Source organism: Symphalangus syndactylus, chromosome 10 (genome assembly GCF_028878055.3).
Source record: "Symphalangus syndactylus isolate Jambi chromosome 10, NHGRI_mSymSyn1-v2.1_pri, whole genome shotgun sequence".
In the NCBI taxonomy this organism is placed as follows: Eukaryota; Metazoa; Chordata; class Mammalia; order Primates; family Hylobatidae; genus Symphalangus; species Symphalangus syndactylus.
In genome coordinates this window covers 71,846,883-71,872,859 of record NC_072432.2, presented here as the reverse complement: position 1 = coordinate 71,872,859, position 25,977 = coordinate 71,846,883, and the positions used below count along the sequence as shown (strand labels likewise).

The 25,977-nt window shown below is 35.5% G+C and overlaps 1 protein-coding gene across 1 annotated transcript in view; it reads right to left on the bottom strand.

The window, feature by feature from the left end:
* Positions 1-25,607, bottom strand: part of TMPRSS11F (transmembrane serine protease 11F) — a 79,933-nt gene extending 54,326 nt beyond the window's left edge. The window contains exon 1 of the mRNA XM_055297446.2: positions 25,548-25,607. Coding sequence (XP_055153421.1) covers positions 25,548-25,558 — 11 coding nt within the window. The 5' untranslated portion in view covers positions 25,559-25,607. The remainder of the gene's footprint in view (positions 1-25,547) is intronic.
* Positions 25,608-25,977: the final 370 nt, after the last annotated feature.

The window sequence follows — 25,977 nt, the reverse complement described above, 5'->3', positions numbered from 1 at the left end:
CTTTATCCATTAATAATTCAATGTGGACACCAAATAAAATGACATTGTTGTGACATCACATTAATGTTGTAATGAGACATAAAATAACTATCATTATTATGTCCATATCATTAAAAAAATCTATTCAAATAAACAGAACACAGTAACTATTTCTATTTAACTATTTCTATTTAAATTACCAAAAAGCCTTTTGGTAATTTAAATAGAAATAAAACTTGAATAGTCACAGTAATGGAGTACACATCAAAACAGTCCAATGTAGTTCTGTGGATGGCAGTGGGATTCCCTTTGAGAGATCTCTTTCTATGGTAGGTCTATTGGCAATATTGCAAAGCATGAGTCAGAAACACTGGCAATGGAGACAGACAGTAAAAAGGAGGAGCTACTTGTGTTGTTACAGCATTGAAAACGATAGAGCCATCTAAGTCGTGATGATGCTGGTATTTTCATGAGGAGGCAAAATTTGCTTTGGACTCAATAAAAATTCCAAAGATAAGAAACACTAATCAGAGGATTGCAAAAAATGTCCTTGGATTTCTCAAAAGGCATATGAGGGCATATTCTACAGATGTCATTATGATAAGTGACTTCAGAAGCATCAAGAACTGGCAAAGTGGTGGGAAACTGCGGGGGAGTGGCGGTTACAACTATGAGTTAAGACATCAAAATTAGCTTCCTATCAGCTAGAAATGACTGGTTTGATAAAACAGTCAGTGAAGAAAGCTGAAATTGTGGAGTGTGGGCAGAAACTGCATAGCATCCTGCTCCTTTATTGGAATGTGTAATAGCTCTGTACATGGGGGAAAATATTAAATCTTACTTACATAATAGAATATAATGTAAAACATATAAGACATTTAAAGAAACTGGTTATAATAATTTCATGAGTTTTCTGAAATTTTCTTTGAAAACATTTTTTAGACCTTTGAGTTCTAGATTCAGTACAAGATCTATCTCTCTTTATAGCTGACTTTCAAAATCTTTATTACCATCTTGGAAGCACTACTCTCATGCTATGGTATCAGCAAGGTCAGCTATACCTCTGATAGTAGCTACACAGGTAACAATACTTAGTCACTTAATTTCATTCATACAAATACAAGGAGCATTTCTGCAGTTTTCTTGTATTAGAATGGTCACATTTTCCACCTCAAGAAGACTTTATAGTTACTATGACTGCCAAGTATAGTATTAATAAAAATAAATTTCATTCATTCATTTAACACATGTTCAGTTAGTACATGTTCATTGGACATCTACTATGTTCCAGACACTAATTTAGTTACTATGGGATATGGCCGTACTAAGGATATAGACTGCCTTTATGTGTCCCAATGGAAAAGACAGTTTGTGCAATAAACAAATCTATACATAAATGTCAGGTATCAAGTAAGAGGACAGAGAATAACCAGGGTACAGTGAGGGAGGTGGTAGGATTAAGGTGATCAGGGGAGATCACTCTGCAAAGGTGATATCTAAGTGGAGACATGATATCTAAAGATGGAGCCATGTAACTATCTGAGGGGAAAATGCTACAGCAAAAGAAATAGTCATTACAAGGACCCTGAGGTAGGAGCAGACTTGGTGAATTTGCAGAAGAGCAGAAGGTCAGTGTGGCCAGTAGGCAGTGTGCAAGTGGAAGAGGGAAGATGATGGGGTCAGAGATCATAATAGACCACATCATAATCCAGCAGGCCACAATAAGAACAATTTTGGTCCCAGCAATTTGAGAGGCCAAGGCAGGCAGATCATGAGGTCAAGAGATCGAGACCATCCTGGCCAACATGTTGAAACCCCGTCTCTACTAAAAATAGAAAAATTAGGTGGGTGTGGTAGCACTTGCCTGTAGTCCCAGCTACTCGGGAGGCTGAGGCAGGAGAATCGCTTGAACCCAGGAGGCAGAGGCTGCAGTGAGCTGAGATTGCGCCACTGCACTCCAGCCTGGAGACAAAGTGAGACTCTGTCTCAAATTTTAAAAAAAGAACCATTTTGGAGTTTTGATACCTGTGGATGGGACTGATCTTTTTTAAACGATCACCCTGTGGATAATACACTGGATGGAAGGCAGCAGCGAAGATGTGAAAAGTGGAAGCAGCAAAACTGATTAGGGGACCCTTGCAATAGTTCAGGTCTGAGATGATGGCTGCTTGGAGTAGGATGCTAGCAATGAGGAAATCAGAACATATAACTGGATTCAGAATATATTTTGAAGTTATAGCTGACAGAATTTGCTGATGAATTGGTTGTAGAACATGAGAGAAAGAGAAGAGTTAAGGAGGATGCCAAGGTCTTTAGTCTGTGCAGAGAAAAAGGATAATCCAGTGGATATGGAACATTTTGAAAATAGTGACATCGTTCTCAAATTAATGCTTATATACCACTCTAGGGTATAACACAGACTTAAAGCAAAGATGTTCTGGGATGGAGAGGGTGTACAGAAGTCTGCCAGTATGTAATCTGCCCACTGGAAGGGACCCCTGAGACACATTTGCAAGAATTAACTGCTGAATTTCACATGGACTACAATCGCTTCAGCAAAATCCTGAAGATCCTCCATGAGGGAGCCCTGGGCAGCATGATGTGTCACCCAGCCCCTACTGATGTCTCTTGCATTCCGTTCTCCAGCCTTTACATGCCATGTACCCAATGAGCACACCTTCAGTTTTCTAATGTCACCTCTATAAAATCTTTCCAACATATACAACTCCTGGGTAGGCTTTGACTTGTAAATAAGGAACCAGCATGCCATTTATTTCCTCTCTGTCCTCAGAAAAGATTATTGCTTCAGAAGAGGTAGAAAAGGCTGTGATGTAGAGAAGTTAGTCTTTCATAAAGGGACATGCTTCCTCTGAGACTAGCTGCAGTACAAATGTATTTGTAAGTATGGGGGTAGGGATTTGAAGGATTCCTTTTTTATTTTACCCAGGAGCTGACAGAATCACAGAATTTACAGTTAACTTACAATTATTCCACTTCAATCACCAATACTAACATCCACTTTATCAGAACACTACCATAATGTTGTCTAGCCTATTCTTCAAACCTTTCCTTCTAACTTCCTGAGAAAGCTCCCCTCACCTTTGCTTAGTCTGATGACGCTTTTTAGGCATGCATTCCCAAAGTTCGCATCTCCTACACTAACTATATTTTCTTAGGAACATTCAAAATGGATATAATCCATATGTCACATCTAATACAGTCAACAAGTTCTAATTGAGCACCTACTATGTAACCTAATGCTATTCTAGGTGCTGGGTATTCTCTAGTGAACAAAAGAAGGTCCGGTACTCCAGTAACAGAAATAAAATCACTTATACATTTACAGCTCCTCCCACCGTTTGGCCAAACCAGAGGGTTAAATTCTCTTATTACCTTGGTGAAAAATTAGGGTCATGCTGAGAAACCATATGCCACATATCTTTTATAAGTTAAGAAATATGAATAGGAATTTTATACTAGGTGGATATAATGATGAAAGTACAGCTCTCTAAAAATTTTATGTCTGCTTCTTTCATTCAGAATTTAATGCTTAGCTTTGTTTTAAATCAACCACCTAAATAATGTCTCAAAATTTGAAATAAAGAGCCAATAGTTTATGTTGAGTAAGTTTATATATTAGTTCAACTTAGTAACACAAAGGAAAGAAGGATGAGTTGGCCAAGGGTTTAAGTACAAAAGAGAAGTTATTTGTCAGGACTATATAAACATCCTTTAATAACATATGACCAAATCAAATCTTTATGATCATCCTACATGACCCTCCACTGGGCTTATTTCTGTGTTTGTTTTTAACATCATTAAAACAAGAAAACACTGGGCAATTAATTTGAAGTTGGTGAAGTGAATCCATGAGATAATTGATGACATCAAGATGAGGATTTAAATATTTGATTATACTTGGTACTAAAGAAATGTAAACAACAAAACATTAAATTAAATGCAGTACACTCTTCTATGTGCAGCATAAATATTTATGTGCTAATCAAGTATTCTCACAGCAGTAGCCTTGGGGGGAAATTCTTTTTATGTCTTACACATGTCTTAACATATTTGTATTCAACCTGAAGCATAGATACACATTAGATATTCCGTTTGGGCACAGTCCTTTCTACTTCTTGCCAAAAAGCCTTCATTTCTGGGAATACTTGTGGTTAATAACATCTCCTTAATGGCATGGGTTAACTAAGGTTAATGACCTTCCTTACTACACACATATACACAGAATGAGACTCACATGTTAATGGTGAGAAGCAGCAATGGAGAACAAATACAATAGTCATTTTAAATGCTATTTTAGATGCACGAAGGAAACTGTGAACCTCAGCAAAATCCACAGACTCAGACCTCTTCCTCCCCAGTGTTTAGCCATGGATATGTGGCACAGTAAAATCAAATCACCAGAACTGGACTGTCTTTACTTATGGTCTGCTCTGTGGGCAATTACAAGGCATAAAGTTTGTTTTGAGAGATTTAAGTTGAGAGATAGTATAACATACTAGTTAGAAGCCCAGATTCTGGAGTCCAGCTGTTCTATTTTAAGTTCCAACTCTGAGATTTATGAGCAGTATGATTGTAGGTAAGATACTGAACCTTTTTTTACCTCAGTTTTTTCATCTGCAAAATGGGTATAACAGTATCTACTTGATATATTTCTTGTGAAAATAAAATGAGATAATATATTTAACATGTCAAAAGTGCTATAAATGTTATTGCTATTATTAAAATGTTATCCACTCACTGATTTTTATTTTAAAACACTGAATGCCCAGGAATAATCAAATCCAAATGTCTTTGTTCCTCTTCGGTATGACCACTTTATTTTTGTTCTCACTTTAGTGAAATGTTTTTCTGCTTTCTTATTTAACTTTCTTGTCTTTAAAAATAAAATGGCTATAGCAGGAGTCCAAGGATGGGAATGGACAGTACAACTCTTTAACCATTCTTCAAAACCATAGTACTAAGTCTTTCGAAATAAACAAGACCATCATAAATTTCAATTTCATTTTCTTTTATGCCTTATTTAGGCTGAAGTCCATCAATTAGAGGCTGTTTTTATACAAATTCCATATAGCATTAAGCATGATGATGTAACATAACTAAATCTCAGTACTGTTCCCCCAAAACGTAGGTACAGTCCCTTTTTTATGTGACTTGTCTAGTCTACTTTTCCCAGTTGGAGCTCATGCATCTACTTTCACAATCTTCACCCATCTCAGTTTTATATTTCCAAAATGACTCTTTCTCATGCACTGAATCTCTTAATAAACACAGTCTTTCCAAAACTTTTGACTACTCCTGTGGTAACTCAGACATCTTTGCCTACTGTATTAAAAACAAAACAAAACAAAAAAACATGAAACAGATGGCCCAATACTTGTAGACAGCAGCTGATTTTACCACTTACTAACTGTATATGCTCTCTATACCCTTCAGTTTCTTCATCTGAAAAATGGTGATAATGGCCCTAAATTTCTGGACTGTAGTGAGGTTTAGGGACAATATAAATTAAGTGCTTAGCACAATGTCTGACAGGTAATAGGCTATAAAAGAAAACTATTATAATTATTATTCTTCATCAACTTCAAACTATAATTATCTCAATGAAAGTCCCCAAATGCCATCTTGAGGGGGAAATGAAATTTGTGTTATTTCTACTTCGCAATATTTTTCTGCCAGCATGGTGGTGGACAGTTGATACATTTTATCTCAAATTTACCCAATTCTTTTTAGTAGTTATTTAATAGCCTCATCTAATGATTACTTCAGTAAGGCTTAGAGAGACTAATTTAGGCAAGGTAAATTTGGCGAGTATTGGAACCAAGATTTGGACTCAGAACTATGATTCCCAATTCTCAATTATTTCTGTACTCTATAAATCTTCCTTTGATATTTAACCCATAGATAACTAAAACCAATGATTTGGGCTAAGTTCTATCTCATTATGTACTTACTTATCACAATGGAGTCTTAGCCTTTCTTCCTATTTCCACATTTCTCTGCAGCAATCCATCAGACACTCTGTGATTTGAGATATTTTGGAAAGCCTTTGATACTGTCTCTTCTGCTCAAATGTCTTCTTCTACCTACTGTCTACTGAATCAAGCCCACACTCCACAGCATGAACTCATACCTTTTCAGTCAAGCATTTATTATTTTCATTGACGTTTCAAGTTCAGTGAGTCTAGCTTCCCTACTGAACTGTCTTTGAGACTTTGAACATGCCCCCACACTTAACTGATCCTGCTCAAGCTGTGGACCCCATCGGCGCTGTTTCTTTCCTACTTCCCTACACTCAAATCCTATTCACCCTTCAAGATCCAGCTTAAATGTTACATCTCCATGGACCTTTTCTGAATCCCTAGTTAAAAGTGACATAATTTTATTAATGCCAAACCTATTTGGGGCTAATATTTTTATGTTATTTGTTGTGCTCTCTCTGCTAAGCTTATGTTCCTGTGGTGCCCTATACTTTTCCAACCTTAAATTAATAATAAAAATATAATTTGATTGAGCCCAGGAGTTACAGTACAGCCTATGTAGTGAGACTCCTGCCTCTAAAAAATACTAATAATATATCAATAAATAATCAAATATTATTATTGGTATCGATTCTAATATCATTTTTACCCAGCTAGACAGTAAACTCCATAGAGCATGAATAGTACCTATTTTGCTCATTGCTGTAACTCCAGTGTCTATCACAGTACCTGTGCCTTAGTAGTGTTTAATAAACATTATTGAGCTAGTATATAGACACTATAATCTACCTCATTTAATATTCTTTTATGCTAATAATTATACCTTCTCTTAGTTTATAATTTCCTAAAGGGCAGAATCTATAGCATTCTTCTCTATATCTCTTCCAGAGTTCCTAAATATGTGATTAAAAATATTAATAAATCTTCCCTCTACAAAATTTGCTCCATAGAAAGTAAAACTCTAAAATATTTATTTTTCTAATATTATACAAATATTGACCTAGTTGACATCTATAGAACACTCCACCCAACAACAACATAATACACATTCTCTTACACTGCATATGCAAAATTCATCAAAAAAGGGCACAATCTGTTTCATAAACATGCCTCAACAAATTAAAACAAATTAAATCTTATAAAGTATGTTCTTTGATTATAGAGAAATTAAATCATACCATAAAGGGTGATTCTGGTGAGGTCTCAGATAGAAATGAGAAACGTGTTATTGGACAATGGAGAAAAGGCTATTCTTGTAATAAAATGGCAAAGAATTTGGCTGAATTGTTTTTGTGTCCTAGTGTTCTGTGGAAGGTAGAACCTGAGTGATGAAATTGGATATTGGCCAAGGAAATATCTATGTGAATTGCTAAAGATACGGCTTGGCTTTTCTTGACAGCCTACTGTAAAATGAAAAATGTAAAAAAAAAAAAAAAAATGCAATATCCGTGAAGTGCAGTAAAGTGAATCACAACAAAAAGAAGTATGTCTGTATTAATATCACACAAAATCAACTTTAAATCGAGGGTTTTGCAAGAACTAAAGAAAGATGATACGTAATTATAAAGGGGTCAATTCATCAACATAACAAATGTTAAAACAATCCATAAATGTGTATGCAACTAACCACAGAGTTGCAAAGTACTTGAAGCAAATACTGTTATAATGAAGAGAAGTACACAAATCCACATTATAGTTTAAGACATCAACATTCTTCTCTCAGTAACTGATAAAGTAGACAAAAATTGATAAGGAAATAGTATCTATTAGCAATATTATCAACCATCTTGACCTAGTTGACATTTATAGAACACTCCACCCAACAACAGCATAATACACATTATCTTCCACTGCATATACAAAACTAATCAAAAAAAGAGCACAATCTGCGTCTGGGAAGTGAGGAGCGCCTCTGCCCGGCCACCCATCATCTGGGAAGTGAGGAGCGCCTCTGCCCGGCCACCCATCGTCTGGGAAGTGAGGACCGCCTCTGCCCGGCCACCCATTGTCTGGGAAGTGAGGACCGCCTCTGCCCGGCCACCCATCCTCTGGGAAGTGAGGAGCGCCTCTGCCCGGCCACCCATCGTCTGGGAAGTGAGGAGCGCCTCTGCCCGGCCGCCCCATCTGGGAAGAAGTTAGGAGCGCCTCTGCCCGGCCTCCCCGTCTGGGAAGAAGTGAGGAGCGCCTCTGCCCGACCGCCCCGTCTGGGAAGAAGTGAGGAGCGCCTCTGCCCGGCCGCCCCATCTGGGAAGAAGTGAGGAGCGCCTCTGCCCGGCCGCCCCGTCTGGGAAGAAGTGAGGAGCGCCTCTGCCCGGCCGTGCTGTCTGGGAAGAAGTGAGGAGCGCCTCTGCCAGGCCGCCCCGTCTGGGAGGTCTACCACGGAGGCCAGAAACAATGTGGGGGCTGGACGTGGTGGCTTACGCCTGTAGTCCCAGCACTCTGGGAGGCCGAGGCGGGTTGATCACTTCAGGCTAGGAGTTCGAGACCAGCCTGGCCAACATGGCGAAACATATGAAAAATACAACAGACAAACCAACCAACCAACCCAGCGACAACAAAACAGGTCTACCCTGGAGTCATACTCTAATTTTTTCTATTTTCCTCCCTTTCTGATCCTTTATCCCACTTTCTTTTTCTTCCTCTTCCTTCTCCTTCTTTGTCAAATAGAGGATTGAGTTATTATCATTGATCCATATAAAGTCCCTCTCTCATTTATTTTCTTTAATTCCCACTCCCCATTTCTATTCCCCGTCTTCCCATGTGCAACCTTCCTAATATGTTTGATATGCATCTTTTTGTTTGTATGTATTTTTAGAAAATGTTTATTGTTTTGTGTGCAAAAAAAAATTAATAATAAAAAAAGAAATTAAAAAAAAGAGCACAATTTGGTTCATAAACACACCTCAACAAATTTTAAAAAATAAATCTTATAAAGTATGTTCTTCGATTTTAAAAGAATTGAACCACAAGTTAATAACAGAAAGATATCTGGAAAATCCCCAAATATTATGAAATTAAACAACAAGCTTCTAAATGACTTAGGAATTAAAAAGATGTACAAAAAACTTAAAAAATATTTTGTTTTAAATGAAAACATAAAAAATTTGTGAGATGCACACAAGGCAATGATTGGGGAAAATTTATAGATCTAAATTCTTAATTAGAAAATAAGAAAACAATAATCAGCCCTACCTTAAGACACTGGGAAAAAACAGGGTAAAGTAAACCAAATAAAAGCAGAAAAAAGGAAATAATAAAGAAACTAATGAAATTGAAAACAGTAGAAAAGTCAATAGAAAAAAGTCAGTTCATTATAAATATATATAGAATTATTTAGAAAAAAAGAAGGCACAAATTTGCAACACTAGGAATGAGGAGAAAGATATTACCATAGACCTATTAAACATCAAAGAATGATAAATAAATGCTATGAATAACATTATGCCAATAAATTTGCTCATGTAGATAAAATGGATAAATCTTGAAATACAAAAACTTTCAAAGCTCATTCAGGAAGACACAGATGTCTGAATAGTACATACCTAAAAATAATAATATCAATTTAAACAGATTCTGCCAGAAAATAACAGATTCTGCCAGAAAATAGAAAAAAAAGGAAATGCTTCCAATTTTTTTAATGAATCCAGCATATTCTGATAACAAAACCAAAGACATTATTTTTAAAAATTGGACAAGTTAGAGTTTCCTAAAGGGAACTGGAAAAAAAAAATCAGATGAAAGCTCCTCTAAACAAGAAGTAAAAATCTTTAAAAAATGGAATTCAGGAGTACCTAAAACCGATATTATATAAAAACAAGTGAGATTTATCTTAGAACTACAAAGTTAGTTCAAAATTTGAAAACCAATCAGTATAACTCATAGTATTTACAGACCAAAAAACAAAACAGAAACAAAAACACTCCTATGTGATCATCTCAATATATTCAGAGAAAGCATCTGAAAAAAACTTAACCTTAATTCATTATTTAAAAAAAAAACAAAAAGAAGAAGAAGAAGAAAGCTTTCAACAAGCTAGGGATAGAAGAAAAGTTTCCTGGCCGGGCGTAGTGGCTCACGCCTGTAATCCCAGCACTTTGGGAGGCCAAGGCGGGCGGATCATGAGGTCAGGAGATTGAGACCATCCTGGCTAACACGGTGAAATCCCTTCTCCACTAAAAAATACAAAAAAAGAAAAATTAGCCAGGCATGATGGTGGGTGCCTGTAGTTCCAGCTACTAGGGAGGCTGAGGCAGGAGAATGGCATGAACCTGGGAGGCAGAGCTGGCAGTGAGCCCAGATCGCGCCACTGCACTCCAGCCTGGGCGACAGAGTGAGACTCCATCTCAACAAAAAAATAAAAATAAAAAAGAAGAAGAAGAAAAGTTTCTCAAGTACATAAAGCTCTTCTAAGGAAATCCTATAGCTAATATATGCAATGGTGAGACTGAATGCTTTCTTTTAAATCTCGGATCGGAGCAAGGATGTCTGCTATCACTCCTATTTGTATCGGAAGTCCTAGCCACTGCAATAAAGCAAGGAAAAGAAATATAAAACACACAAAATGGCAAGGAATAAATTGCTTTTATTAACATACTATAAAGAAAATCCTTGAGAATCTGCCATAAAAAGACTAATACGTAAGTTTACAAAAATCACAGAGGGAAAGGTCATACATAAAAATCAAACTATTTCCATATACAAGCATTTAACAAATAGGTACTGAAATTGTAAAAGCAGTAACATATACAATAGCACTGAAAACTATGAAATAATTATCTGTGAATCTAACAAAATTTGTAAAATATTTAAATGGAAAAAATTTTAAAGCATTTATGAAAAATAAATAAAACCTTAAAAATTGAGAAAGATATATTATGCTTAATTAGAAAAGTTAATCTTGTTAATTTGACAATTCTTTCCAAGTTTAACTGTATATTTTCAGCAAGAATCAACTATCAATCACAAAATGTGAGTCCTTCAGCTTAATAATTTATTGTTGTTCAAAATTATTTTGGCTTTTCTAGGTGATTTGCTTTTAAATACCAACTCTAGAATTGTTTCTTTCTTTCTCAGAAAAAAAAAACCCTACAGTTATAAAACTTAGAAAATACAGAAGAAAATATTTTTGACCTTGAAGTAGAAAATATTTTGTAGATAGGAAATACACACGTATTAGAATGGCTACAGTTTTTGTTTTTTTTTTCCCAAGGGAAAATAACTAGAATATTCATACATTGGTGTTGGGAATGCAAAATGGTACCTCCACTTTAGAAACTGGTTTGGCAGTTTGAAATGAAGTTAAACATTAAAAAATGCACTGATAAATGGAAGGACATTCCATGTTCATAGACTGAAAAAATGAATATTGTTAAAATGCCCATACCACCCAAAGCAATCTACAGATTCAATGCAATCCTGTCAAAATCTCAATGGCATTTTTCACAGAAATAAAAAAAAATCCTAAAATTCATCTGGACTCACACAAGACCCCAAAAAGGCAAAGCAATTTTGAGCAAGAACAACAATGCTAGAGGTACCACACTCCCTGATTTCATAGTATACTACAAAGCCATAGTAATCAAAACAATATGGCATTGGCATAAAATCAGACATATAGACCAATGCAACAGAAGAGAGAGCCCAGAAATAAACTCATGCATCTATGCCAACTGATATTTGACAAGGGTACCAAGAACACACAATGTATAAAACATAGTGTCCTCAATAAAGAGTATTAGGGAAACTAAACATCCACATGCATAAGAATAAAATTGGGCCCTATTTCACACCTTTCATAAAAATCAACTTGAAATGGATTGAAAACTTAAATATAAAACTGAAACATTAAAACTCTTAGAAGAAAACATAGAGACCAAGCTTCTAGATATTAGACTTGGCAATGATTTATTGGATATGACATGACACCAAAAGCAAAGGCAGCAAAAGCAAAAACAGACAAGCAGATTACATCAAACTAAAAAGCTTCTGCACAGTCAAGGAATCAATTAACAAATTAAAAGGCGGTCTACCAAATGAGAGAAAATATCTGCCAGCCATGTATCCGATAAAAAGTTAATATCCAAAGTTTATAAGGAACTCCTACAACTCAACAGCAAAAGACCAAATAATCTAGTTTAAAAACGGACAAATAGGCCAGGCACGGTGGCTCACGCCTGTAATCCCAGCACTTTGGGAGGCCAAGTTGGCGGATCACGAGGTCAGGAGATCGAGACCATCCTGGCTAACACGGTGAAACCCTGTCTCTACTAAAAATACAGAAAATTAGCTGGGCGTGGTGGCGGGCACCTGTAGTCCCAGCTACTCGGGAGGCTGAGGCAGGAGAATGGCGTGAACCCAGGAGGCGGAGCTTGCAGTGAGCCAAGATAGCGCCACTGCACTCTAGCCTGGGTGACAGAGTGAGACTCCGTCTCAAAAAAAAAAAAAAATGCACAAATGACCTGAATAGACATTCCATCAAAGAAGACACACAAATGGACAACAGGTTTATGAGAAGGTGAACAACATTCCTAATCATCAGGAAAATGCAAGTCAAAACAACAATGAGATATCACCTCACATCTGTTAGGATGGTTGTTAAGGTTGAATAGAAAGTTGGGTGTCTCCACTGAGAAACCCTTTGGGCTAGGGTTGGCTCCAAGTTCTCAACTGTCAATTCACTGAATTATAAAAATAACTATTAATTACTATTGATTCTTCAGCAAAATCCCCTTAAAACACATTCCTACATATATTTCACACCCAGACAGTCTCAATCAGATACTTCCATCTCTGTGGCTAAGGGCTGTTCAAAAATGGACATGCAGTTCAACTCTGGCCAGTGATATGTGAGGGATAGTTGGGAAATTGTTGAGAAATACTTCTTTTCTTCTAAAATAAGTCAAACTGAGAGACAACTCCTTACTGTTTTCTCTGAATATTGTTGTGTCCCAGTGTGACACCTGAGACTGCTACAACTCTATGAGAAGCAAGCTGCAAGAGAAACTAACCTGAGGACAATGTGGACTCACAAAGAATACCAAAGTAGAAAGACAGAAATAACCAGGGTCTCATATCACACATTTGAGGGGCTGGATCAAATGCCACTGAGAACAGCCCAGCTTTTGATATTACTATTATATTAAATAACAATTTTTCATATTGTTAACACCAACCAGTGTGAGGCTGAAGTTTTAATTAATTGCAATTGAAAACACCCAAATGAATACACATACTTAAACATTAAGTCCCATAGCCTCAAGAATCTTCCAAAAATATGGAAGGCTTTTTATCTGAAACTTCAAGAAAGGTTTTAATTCAAACTGTATTATAACATAATTTTGGATAGTTCAAACAAGGACTTTTCTATTACACGTATACAAAAACAGTTTTAAAAAAATACTATAACCCACCAAAGAGAGAAACTTCCTGTATATTTTATGCAATTTAAAGCACCCATTACATATGCTTGATATACTAATTACAATATATTTCTAGCAATTCTTTGATAACAGGTCTTTAGTCATATGCTTGGTAAGTAATTCTGAGATTTCTTAATTCATTCAAAAAATACTTATTGAAAATTTTTGCTGGCTGAAGGTGAAATGGTTAACCATACATACTCAAGGAGTTTATAGGCTAGGGGGAAATACAAATATTAAAAAATGTATATGTAAACAACGTAATAAAAATGGTAACAAAAATGAAAGGTGCTCTTATATGTCTATAACAAGGAAATCTTATCTAGAGTAAGGGGTCAGGGAAGGTTTCTCGGAGAATATTTAAATGAAGACCTGAAGGATCATCTAATTAGGGTGAAAGCAAAAGAATGAGTTGCACGTCTCATTTTAAATCAAAAGCTAGAAATAATTAAGCTTAATGAAAAAGTCATGTTGAAAGGTAATACAGGCTGAAAGCTGGGCCTCTTGTACCAAACAGCCAAGTTATGCAAAGAAAAAGTTCTTTGAGTAAATTAAAAGTGTTATTCCAGTGAATAAACAAATGATAAGAAAGTAGAACAGTTTTATTGCTGATACGGAGTAAGTTTTGTGGGCTGGATAGAAGATCAAACCAGCCACACACAACATGTGTTAAGGCCATAGCCTAATCCAAAGCAAGGCCCTCTCTTTAATTCTTTTATTCTATAAAAGCTGAGAGAGGTGAGGAAGCTGCAGACAAAAATTCTGAAGCAAGCAGAAGTTAGTTCATGAGATTTAAGGAAAGAAACCATTTTCATAACGTAAGAGTGCAAGGCAAAGCAGCAAGTGTTGATGTAGAAGCTTCAGCAAGTTATCCAGAAGATTACTTAAGATCCCTGATAAAGGTGGGTAAACTAAATAACAGATTTTCTATGTAGGCAACTTTCATAGCTAGAGAGGACAAGTCAATGCCTAGCTTCAAATACCGGCTGACTCTCTTGTTAGGAGCTAATACAGTTGGTGACTTGAGGTTGAAGCCAATGCTCATTTCCATTCCAAAAATTCTAGGGCCCTTAAGAATTACGCTAAATCCACTTTTCCTGTGCTCTGTAGAGGGAAGAACAAAGCCTGATGACAGCACATCTGTTTACAGCATGGTTTACCAAATATTTTAAGTCCACTGCTGAGACCTATTGCTCCAAAAAAAGAGAGATTCCTTTCAAAATATTACTGCTCATAGACGATGCATACCTGGTCACCCCAGAGCTCTGAAGGAGATCAATGTTGTTTCCATGCCTGCTAACAGGAGTCTATTCTGCAGCCCATGGATCAAGGAGAAATTATGACTTTCAAGTATTGTTATTTAAGACATACATTGATAAGGCTATACCTCTTAGTAGCAACTGAATGCCTTCTGGAAAGGATTTACCATTCTAGATGCCACTAAGAACATCTGTGATTTAGGGAGGGAAGGTCAAAATATCAAAATTAACAGGAATTTGGAAGAAGTTGATTCCAACTCTCATGGATAATTTTGAGGGGTTCAAAACTTTGGTGGAGGAAGTAACTGCAGATGTAATGGAAAAAGCAAGATAACTAGATTTAGAAGTGGAACCTGAAGACATGACTCAAATGCTACAATCTCATGATACAACTTGAACAGATGAAGAGTTGCTTCTTATGGATGAACAAAGAAAGTGGTTTTTTGAGATAGAAACTATTCCTGGTGAAATGCTGTGAACACTGTTGATATGAAAAGAAAGGGTTTAGAATAATACATGTGTGTAGTTGATAAAGCAGTGGCAGAGTTTCAGAGGACTGACTCCAAATTTAAACAAGTTCTGCTCTGAGTAAAATTATCAAACAGCATCACAGGCTACAGAGAAATCTTATTGATGAAACAAGCCTCATTGTCTTATTTTAAGAAACTGTCACAGCACATCAACTTTCAGCAATCACCACCATGATCAGTTAGCAGCCACGAATATTAAGGCAAGACCCTCACCAGCATAAAGATTATGACTCACTGAAGTCTCCAATGATTGTAAGCATTTTTTTCATCAATAGAGTATTTTTCATTAAGGTATGTGCCTCTTTTAGATATAAGTTTTTGCACATTTAATAGACCACAGTATAGTGTAAACATAACTTTTACATGCACTGGGAAATGTAAAAAATTTGTGGCACTCACTATTGTGATATTCACTTTATTGCAGTGGTCTGGAATAGAACCTGCAATATCTTCAGGATGTGCATGTATTAAGTCTCACCTCCCCTTCTATATGACCCACCCAGCTGGCTGGATCCATACTTCTTAGGTCTATTCTTTTTATAGTTCTATGAGATATCTCAATGGCCTCTCAATTAATTCTGTTTTTTAAAACTCAAGTTCAATTGTTTCAACCAAAATAATTTTAACCACCCACATCTAACAGCCCATAAAATGTTTCTTAAGGAATCGAGGCGGGCGGATCACGAGGTCAGGAGATCGAGACCACAGTGAAACCCCGTCTCTATTAAAAATACAAAAAAATTAGCCGGGCGTGGTGGCGGGCGCCTGTAGTCCCAGCTACTCGGAGAGGCTGAGGCAGGAGAATGGCGTGAACCCGGGAGGCAGAGCTTGCAGTGAGCCGAGATTGCACCACTGCACTCCAGCCTGGGCGACAGAGCGAGACTCCGTCTCAAAAAAAAAAAAAAAAGGAATCAAATTCTGTTACTTGTGACTGAGAATGTGAAAACACCTAAGGAGACAAAAACAGAATTAAAATAGTGACTGAAAAAGAATTCATAAATTGTCCAGTACCCTCTCTTCTGAAAAATGTTATATTACTTATTGATGTTGAATATTTTTGGTATGCTATTCCTAGAAATAATTCAATATTTTGTCTCCTATTCAAAGCTATATTAATTATAATACATTTGAATTTATAATAAACACCAGTTCTATTTTATTTTATATATATATATATATATATATATATAACATGGAGGCTAAACAGAATGTGCTATGGCTATGCAGTTTCTGGCAAAATAAGTAACCAAATACATAAAAATAAATTTTAAAACACAGTTGTTTTCAATAAGCAGCCAATGTTCTTCACTTAGCTTCCTGTATGATTGATTTAAATATTTGTATCTCAGTGGTATTTTGCAATCCAATTCAGGGGGAGGAGCTGTGATGAAGACATAATTGTCCTAGAGAGATGTGATCAACAATGTTCACAGCTAATATAATCTGCATATTAAATAAACAAAATTAACATGTCCCAGAATCTGCCTGTCACATTTCTAAAGGGCCATGTGTGAAAGAGGTAATCGGTATGTTAGAGTGCTGCATACGAAGACCTTTGAGAGCTTCTCATTCTTGGAATGCTCCCTTCTAATGCCAAGTGGCCTTATCATTGCCCAATCAACTCAAAAAACAACGCAAATGATATTTCTTAAGGTTTATAATTTTTAAATAACCACTTTTTTTATTTTTGAAGATTTGAGTATGTATTAAGTGATTCATTAAGACCTAATTAATTGTTATAATAAAATCACCTAATTCTCAAGATGTTTAAAAAGATATACCATATAGTATAGGATAACACAGAATAATTACATTTTAACTGTTGAGCTTTAAAAGAAAAATACCTTACAAACCATGTGTATAGTTAAAACAATGTAAGTATTAAACTTTGTGTAAGAATACCTAAAATTCTATTATGGAATTTCATATTCTGATAGACCCTACTTTTATTTCCATAAGTAGATCAATAGAAATTTACTTCTCTATTTGCATGAAAATCCATTAATTCATTATAGTACTGTATCTGGCTACAGATAAAATTCTGAAAAATAATTACAGCCAGGAAGAAAAGCTTATTTCATAGCTGTATGAATGATAATACCAATATTTCATTAAGTATACCGAGGGATTTGGAATCTAGCTTTCATGTATTTTCTCCTATGCAGTTAAACATTGTAAATGAAACAATGGTTTTCTCAACATTAGCATATGAATCAAAGAACATGCAATTCTAATAGGTAAATTCCATTCTAAATAATGTTTATGTCATTTATTCTAATGCATAGATAACACACAATTCAAGCAGATAAACCACTACCAGGCATCTATCTAGAACAACTCCTAATACATGCCTGTTGAATGAAAAACTTCATCTTACTTAACATTTATTAAATTACTTCCAGAAAGGCAATCATGAATATAGAACACTTTATTTTTATTAGTTTAGACATATGCACATTAATGCTGCCTGAATTCCTAATCCACTTTAAAAAAATGTTTTTGAGGGAACGTTAGAATGACGCTTTAGTCTGAACTCTGACTTACCATTGTCAGAAATAATACCTACTTCAGTTTGTTCAAGTTGGGAAGTGAGGTAAGAACATAGTCACAGTTGCCTTTACTATGTTCCTTGATGATGAACCGCAAGTCTATCTTAGCCATGCAAATTTCCAGGTAATCTCGAAAAGAGTCAGGGTAAATAAATCCCCACAATACAAGAGAGCAGCTAATAATCCATTATCTTCTGTTGCCACAGTTTCGTTAGAAGTAATGTTTCACATTCTTCTAAAAGCTGCTGTCAGTAGGAGAAATATGGTAGCTAAGCAGCTGAATGAATTAAAATGAGAATAAATTAATGGTTTTGGCAGTTTTGAAGAAGTAGTACACTGACTAAATGCTTGCTGCTCTTATTAGATCAAAAAGTAAAGAACACAAGAGCAGTCCTAAGCAAGAATTAGTTGCCCAAAAAGAGCAAATCATGAGCGCCAAGAAATCTAAGTCTATGTCATCTAAAGAGGGCACATTCCTTGAGTTAACTTTACTGAAAAAGATTCTGCTCATTCTGTGAAAAAGTGAAGGTATTTGTCTCAACCATTTTTACCTGATAATATCCGAAGAGCCCAACCACAATATCCCATGAGTTAATATTTTTTAAAGTGATATGATATACAAGGTATGAAACAAAATAAATTGATCTTTCCTTTACCTAGCAGAAATCATGGCCAAGTACCATACAAAGCAGCTGAAGTTTGAGATTGGAAATTAAAGTATAATCTGGGCCATCTTGTTATTTGACAAAGCAAGATGATTATGGAAGAATGAATGATAAAAGGGAGGGGAAGGTAGGCAGTAGGGCCACAATGGGACAGGAAATGTCTCACTGATTTGCTAGAGAGGAGAGATAGATGATACTGCTGACGTGGTTTCAAGGTGGTGTCTATGCTAATATGGCAAACCCAATCCTTAACAAGCCTCTACAATCTATTCAAGTCTATACATATGACTGAAATAATGAATTCAGTGTCAAAGATAGGAGTATCACAAATAACTTATATTTAATCTATTTTTAAAAACCTTTATCAAGGTCGGGCCCGGTGGCTTATGCCTGTAATCCTAGCACTTTGGGAGGCCGAGGCAGGTAGATCACCTGAGGTCAGGAGTTCGAGACCAGCCTGGCCAGTATGGCGAAACCCCATCTCTACTAAAAATACAAAAATTATCCAGGTGCGGTGGTGCACACCTGTAATCCCAGCTACTCAGGAGTCTAAAGCAGGAGAATCACTTGAACCAGAGTCGCGGAGGTTGCAATGAGCCGAGATTGCACCACTGCACTCCAGCCTGGGCGACAGAGTGAGACTCTGTCTCAAAAAAAAAAAAAAAAAAAAACCTTTATCAAGATAAAGCTGTAGGGGCCAAGGGCATGGTGCCTCGCACCTATAATCCCAGCACTTTTGAGCTCAGGAGTTCAAGAAAACCGCGTCTCTACCAAAAATACAAAAATTTAGCTGTGCGTGGTGGTGTGCGCCTGTGGTCCCAGCTACTCCGGAGGCTGAGGTGGGAGAAATGGAGAATTATCGTTTGAGCCTGGGAGGCAGAGGTTGCAGTGAGCAGCGATCATGACAGAGCAAAACCCGGGCAACCAAGCGGAAACTGCAGTCTTAAAGAAAAAGATGAAGCTGTAGGTTATTTTAGTTTGTATTGATTCATTGATTCTCTTGTTATTTGACATCAATGTATTGCACTAAAGGCCTCATTCATTTGGGGTCCTTCTGCCTGCTCAGGTTTATTTGCCTAATTATAAAAAGAAGCAGTGCAAAGCAAATACAACAATCTGTCAGTGGGCATAAGAGTAGCAGATTTATAAGCGTTAAGGCAGTTGTTTGGCACCTTGTAGATCAAACGATTAACTAGATTTTGTTTTTTTCTTTTTGCTTATAAGAGTATCTAGACACACCCTACATTCTGTTTTGCACTGAGTTGTTTTGTTTTGTTTTGTTTTTCTATTTTCAGAAGTGAATGCTTGCCAACTTGCTTTTATCTTATCTGTTGGAATGTGTCTTCAAAGTAGTTTGACATTCTAAGTATCTAAATCAGCATTTTTTTTTTTTTTTCTTTTTACATAATACAAAAGACTTTTCAACCCTTGATACTTAGTTTTGAGAATCATGCATTGGGAATGCTGCATTGGTCATTCCATATATTATATTCTATAAAAAATAAAACAAGACCAGGAAAAGACTTCATAAATTTGAACCATATGAAATTGCCTGTATTCAATGGTTTTTTTAACCTACAAATGGGGCAATTTCATATGGTTCCCACTTGTACATTATACTGTATATTTTTATAGTTATATTTTAAATTATTTTTATTTTATATAAACTACTGAATATGTGGGCTGCTCCCATCACCTGATAATAATGCTATATAAATTGTTGAATTCTTTAAAATACTCTACATTCAAATTTTAAGCAGTAATCAATTAATTATAAAATTTTCTAAACTTTGCAAAAAAAAAAAGGCAAGTTAATAATACATTTTAAATAATGGCCAACTACAGAAAATTAGTTAAGAGTCAAAGTTTAGTCATATATGACACTGGAAGAAAATATAATACACAGAATCTGAAATAGTAAATGCAAACATCTCTGATTTGTCTTTGAATTGAGTTTTGAACCTGGATTTTGAATATGAATGTTCCTGAAATGCTAAGTTGAATGTGCTTCATAATAAATAATGAATCCTTATAATGCTTGCATGATCCAAGGGTATAAAAACTTTCTTGCTATTTGTCCCTAAATATTCATTCGCTATCCTAATACACCCAATCCCACAGTCCAAAGACACAATATTCTTTTTTAAACCCTACTGCAAATAACTGCTTAAAGCAACGCAGACTTATCTTCTTGGTCAAGATACTGGTTTCCATGCTGTCTTCCTACATTTGTTTTATAGTGTTAAGAGGTCCTGCTTAGATCTTCCCAAGACTTCTTTAGGTGCAATGGGAAGCTATGCCAGTATTTAATGTTTTCAAAATGCATTTCAGAAATTTAGCCTTCATTTTCCTGCAGATAAACAAAAATAGGCACTAAAATGTTATCATATAAACTGGGGATCTACTTTTTAAAAAGCTAGCCATTAAAGAAATAAAGTGAATTAGCAACATTTTTTGGAAAAAGTACAAAATGTTTACTTCATACTTATCAAAGTCATAATTCATATATATTTGCTTAATCATTTATCACGTTTCCTCCTCTTCCTCCTATGGTGTTATAAACACCATAAAAGTAGGGATTCTGTTTGTTTTATTCATATATGTGTGTATGTGTGTATTTGTTTATACGCATCTGATATGTGTATATACACACAGGATATATACAAACACATATGTCTACATATATGTAGATATATACATATGTGCATAATGTGCTACTAGTATACTATAAGCTAAATTAAATATTTGTTGTATTAATGAATAAATGAAACTTTAAAATCTAGTCTATAAGCATCTATCTGATGTTTTTATCTCTTCAACAATAAATCTCCATCAGCACAACAACTTAAGTTTATTTAAAGTACACTCTCTCTAGTTTTCAGCTTTTTACTTACTTTCTGAATTACTGAATCTCAAATATCTCACAGGCCTTCTTTGAGAAGATATGTAAGATATGTGCATACGTAGATACATAATAAACAGTAAAACTTGAAATTTTCACTTACTCCTAACCTTTCCTCTCTTCTCAGTATCTGTTCTTTGGTTTTAGCCACATGAAATCATAAGCCAATGTACAAAAGTTGAGAGTCTACAATGTGACAGGCAATGTGTTTGACACTAGCAATAAAGGGAGGGAGCTCTCTGAGCAGAGAAATATAAATGAAAACAAATTAGCATACAAATAGAAGAGTGCCAATGGAAGTATACACAATGTGTTACATATGTTTGAAGAGAGGACGGCTGTACTTCAGGAACAATTAAATCTGACAAAGGGCTAATATCCAGAATCTACAATGAACTCAAACAAATTTACAAGAAAAAAACAAACAACCCCATCAAAAAGTGGGCTAAGGACATGAACAGACACTCCTCAAAAGAAGACATTTATGCAGCCAAAAAACACATGAAGAAATGCTCATCATCACTGGCCATCAGAGAAATGCAAATCAAAACCACAATGAGATACCATCTCACACCAGTTAGAATGGCCATCATTAAAAAGTCAGGAAACAACAAGTGCTGGAGAGGATGTGGAGAAATAGGAACACTTTTACACTGTTGGTGGGACTATAAACTAGTTCAACCATTGTGGAAGTCAGTGTGGTGATTCCTCAGGGATCTAGAACTAGAAATACCATTTGACCCAGCCATCCCACTACTGGGTATATACCCAAAGGACTATAAATCATGCTGCTGTAAAGACACATGCACACGTATGTTTATTGTGGCACTATTCACAATAGCAAAGACTTGGAACCAACCCAAATGTCCAACAATGATAGACTGGATTAAGAAAATGTGGCACATATACACCATGGAATACTATGCAGCCATAAAAAATGATGAGTTCATGTCCTTTGTAGGGACATGGATGAAACTGGAAACCATCATTCTCAGTAAACTAACGAAAGGACAAAAAACCAAACACCGCATGTTCTCACTCATAGGAGGGAATTGAACAATGAGAACTCATGGACACAGGAAGGGGAACATCACACTCCGGAGACTGCTGTGGGGTGGGGGGAGGGGGAGGGACAGCATTAGGAGATATACCTAATGCTAAATGATGAGTTAATGGGTGCAGCAAAACAACATGGCACATGGATACATATGCAACAAACCTGCACATTGTGCACATGTACCCTAAAACCGAAAGTATAATAAAATTTAAAAAAAATTTTTAAAAAAAGATGTGAAGGTAGGAGAAAAATTTCACAGTAACTTTGTTATATCTTGAAGGAAGACCATGGGGTCTCACTAAATGTCAGGAGGAACATTCATTGTAGGCAGTCAAAACAACAAATACATAGGCAGTCTCTCTGCCACACCCTTCATTTAGTTCTGCAAAAAGTGACAGTAGCACCATCAAGTTGCACTGGTCCACTCCAATGGTTCTAAATCGCATTTTCATTTTTTCCTCTTGCTTAAATCAACTTTTATTATGTAGTATGGAAATTTAACCTGGTGCAAAAGGCCCTTCATAGTCAGAATGATCACTTCAGCTTTATCTGACACCTTCCAACATCTATTTGTGAGTATATCTCAAGTCTCATGACCCTTGCAAGGGCTATGTTCTCTCAACCCAGAATACCATCTTTCTCCTACTACTAATTCTGCTTGCTTTTAAAAACTAAACAGTTATTACGTATTCAAAGAAGCTTTTATGAAATTGAATGTGCACCCCTGTAGCAGCATGTCAATATTTGTTTTTTCACATTGATCACAACGTACCATCAGAATGTGGCTTATTGATTTGCCTCATCACGAAGGTCTCAACTTGCTGATAACTATCTCTCTTATCTCTGCCTCACTTGCAGAGGGCACCAAATACAGGGACCCATGAAAAAAACTTAACCTACAATGTGGGATACTTTAAATAGTTCTCTAGTGCCTTAAGAATGTTAATGTGCTCTCCATGTTAACTAGCCATTAACTCTTTGAAATCATAGAATTAAGCATTCAAAAGGACTTCAGGGCTATCTAACACAGTGTATTAAAAAATATTTTTGACCATGACCCACAGTTAGAAGTGTTCAACCTCATGGCCTGGTACACATACTCATATATCTGAATCTGAATCTGAATCATATATCCATAATATAATATTTACACTAATACTTAAGATATAGAAAAAAATAAAATTAATACAAATCTTATTTTATTACTATTTAAATACACCACCAACAAATGAATAATACCAAAATAAACCAAAGAATAAACCAATAAACCAAAAATTGCTTTTAGCTATCCACAAATATTACTTCAAGGCCCATTAATGGTGACAACCTCACCCCTCATTCATTTACTTATAAACCTTCTCCACATTTCACAGATAAAAGTGAGGTCTTGAGAAGTACCAGACAAAAGAGTCCAAAGTTGGATCCTGAACACATCTAAATGCTGGTACTCTTTCTACTTCACCAAAATGAGAAAGACAGGGCTTTTGCTAAGAAGCTATAGTCTATCTGACTAATTCATTCTTTGAGACTAGATCCTTTGGGCAAAATACCTTTACTAATGAATTCAATAAACCCACTGTCCAAGCTTCTTATCTTTATACACAAGCTATATTTTTTCACAGAATATTTGTTTTAAAAGCAGATCTGATTTGAAATCTAATTAGCAAGAATATTTTAAATCCTCCAAATAATAAATGTTTGAGATGATGGATATGCTAATTACTCTGATCTGATCACTATATATTACATGTATTGAAATAGCACTATGTACCCCATAAATATGTACAATTATGATATGTCAACTTAATAATAAAACAAAAAAATCCTCAGAACTCTAATAAACTCTGGATCAAAGCTGATGAGGCTTCAGTATAGAAATTTCACGTTGTAATGATATTTTCAGGGTGGAAAAGTGAGTGTTTAGAGATGATGCCATAAGTTGGGAAGAGAAGAACCAGGCTGATAAAAAACACATACTGAAGAATTCTGAAACAAATTAGAATAAGAGAACTCCAAATTTTTCTAATTTTTTAAAGAAATTTTTAGCATATTATATTTATATGAATGTTAGTTAAATATAAAAGTTTTTTCTACTGTACATTTTGTCTTATTCTGTCTTTATCTTGATAAATAAGAAATATACTTTGTTGTATTTAGTAAGAAGTACAGATAATATGCTATATCATGCTATCATGATGGGTCTACATGGGAGATTTATGCATGAAATGGAAGTCTTCCTCAGGCTTATGCTGTCATTTGAAAGTAAATTAAGGAGGGCAGGAACACTCATCATTTAAGAGTGCCAGAGCCTACAGGCTTTAAGTATTTAGGTTAATTGAAGACAAGATCAAATGACTGAACAATTAAAATGATCACAAAATCATGACTAGGTTGGAAACATCAGTCAGTGCAGAACATGTGGGAAATTTGTGTCTGTGGAAAGATCAAGAACTTTTTAAGAAACAAGACTAGACTTAGCACAAGTTTGAATGAAATCATCCATCAAATATCAATTATTCCTTTCGAAGTCTATAAAACAATAGCCTGAATATTACATAAACATAAATATATAATACAAATTTATTTACCTTAAATTCCATAATTGATCAATTATTTTGGAGTTCAATTATGATGATACAGAGCCTAGATTTTGTTAATTTGATAATTATTTACATATAAGTATTTTAATTTTAATCATTTCACTCATGATATACACAATAACCTATCATAGTTTCTATTAGAGTTAAACAAATAAAAATTCTAAGACTCTCCTCTTAAATTTGTATTTAACTTTCCCAGAATATACATCAATGAGCAACACATGATAAAAATGTATACCATGCTATGGAACATGGAAAAGTAACTAAATGGGCTATATTAAACACTTTATTCTTTGAAGTGTAGGTTTTTCTAAATGTTTTAAATATTAATATAGTTAACTTATTACCTCATATCATTTCTATTTCTTTTATTTAGAAACAAAAAACACCACATTGGCCTCTGTTGTTCAAAAAAATTCTGATATTTAAAAACAACAACAATAAAACTTTAATATAAAATACAATAACACACATTAAAACTCTAATGTTTAAATCAATCTCCACCAGCCAACATCTGTACTACCTGTCTCAGGAATTGTAAACCTCTGTCCCCACTGATAACCTTTACTGAGAAAAGCTGAATACTTACGCGTACATCATGAACCCAGGACTGGGGCAGCTCCTATTCAGTCACCATCTGATCTGTATCAGCAGGTTAGGACTTGGAGGCTGCAAAATAATGACAGTCACTGGCAACAAGAAAGGAAACGAGTTTGACAGGTTTAGTGAGTGAGGTATGCAGTCTTCTAGCCTGATAAGAACAAGAACATGATCAATTTTGTGCCAACTGGCTCCACACAGTGAAGTAATTGTCAATATCCGCATAGAGAAGCTCCAAGTAGTAGAGGGCTCAGAATGTGCAACTTGTGATGATTCAGAAGACCACACTTTTCCAGTTGGGGAAGTATGATAAGCATCGAGGTGTGGCCCCAGTGTGCTTTCCAAAAAAAAAAAAAAAAACAACAAAACAAAACACACTAGAGCACACTGATGGCACTTCTTATTTGTTCATCAGAAAT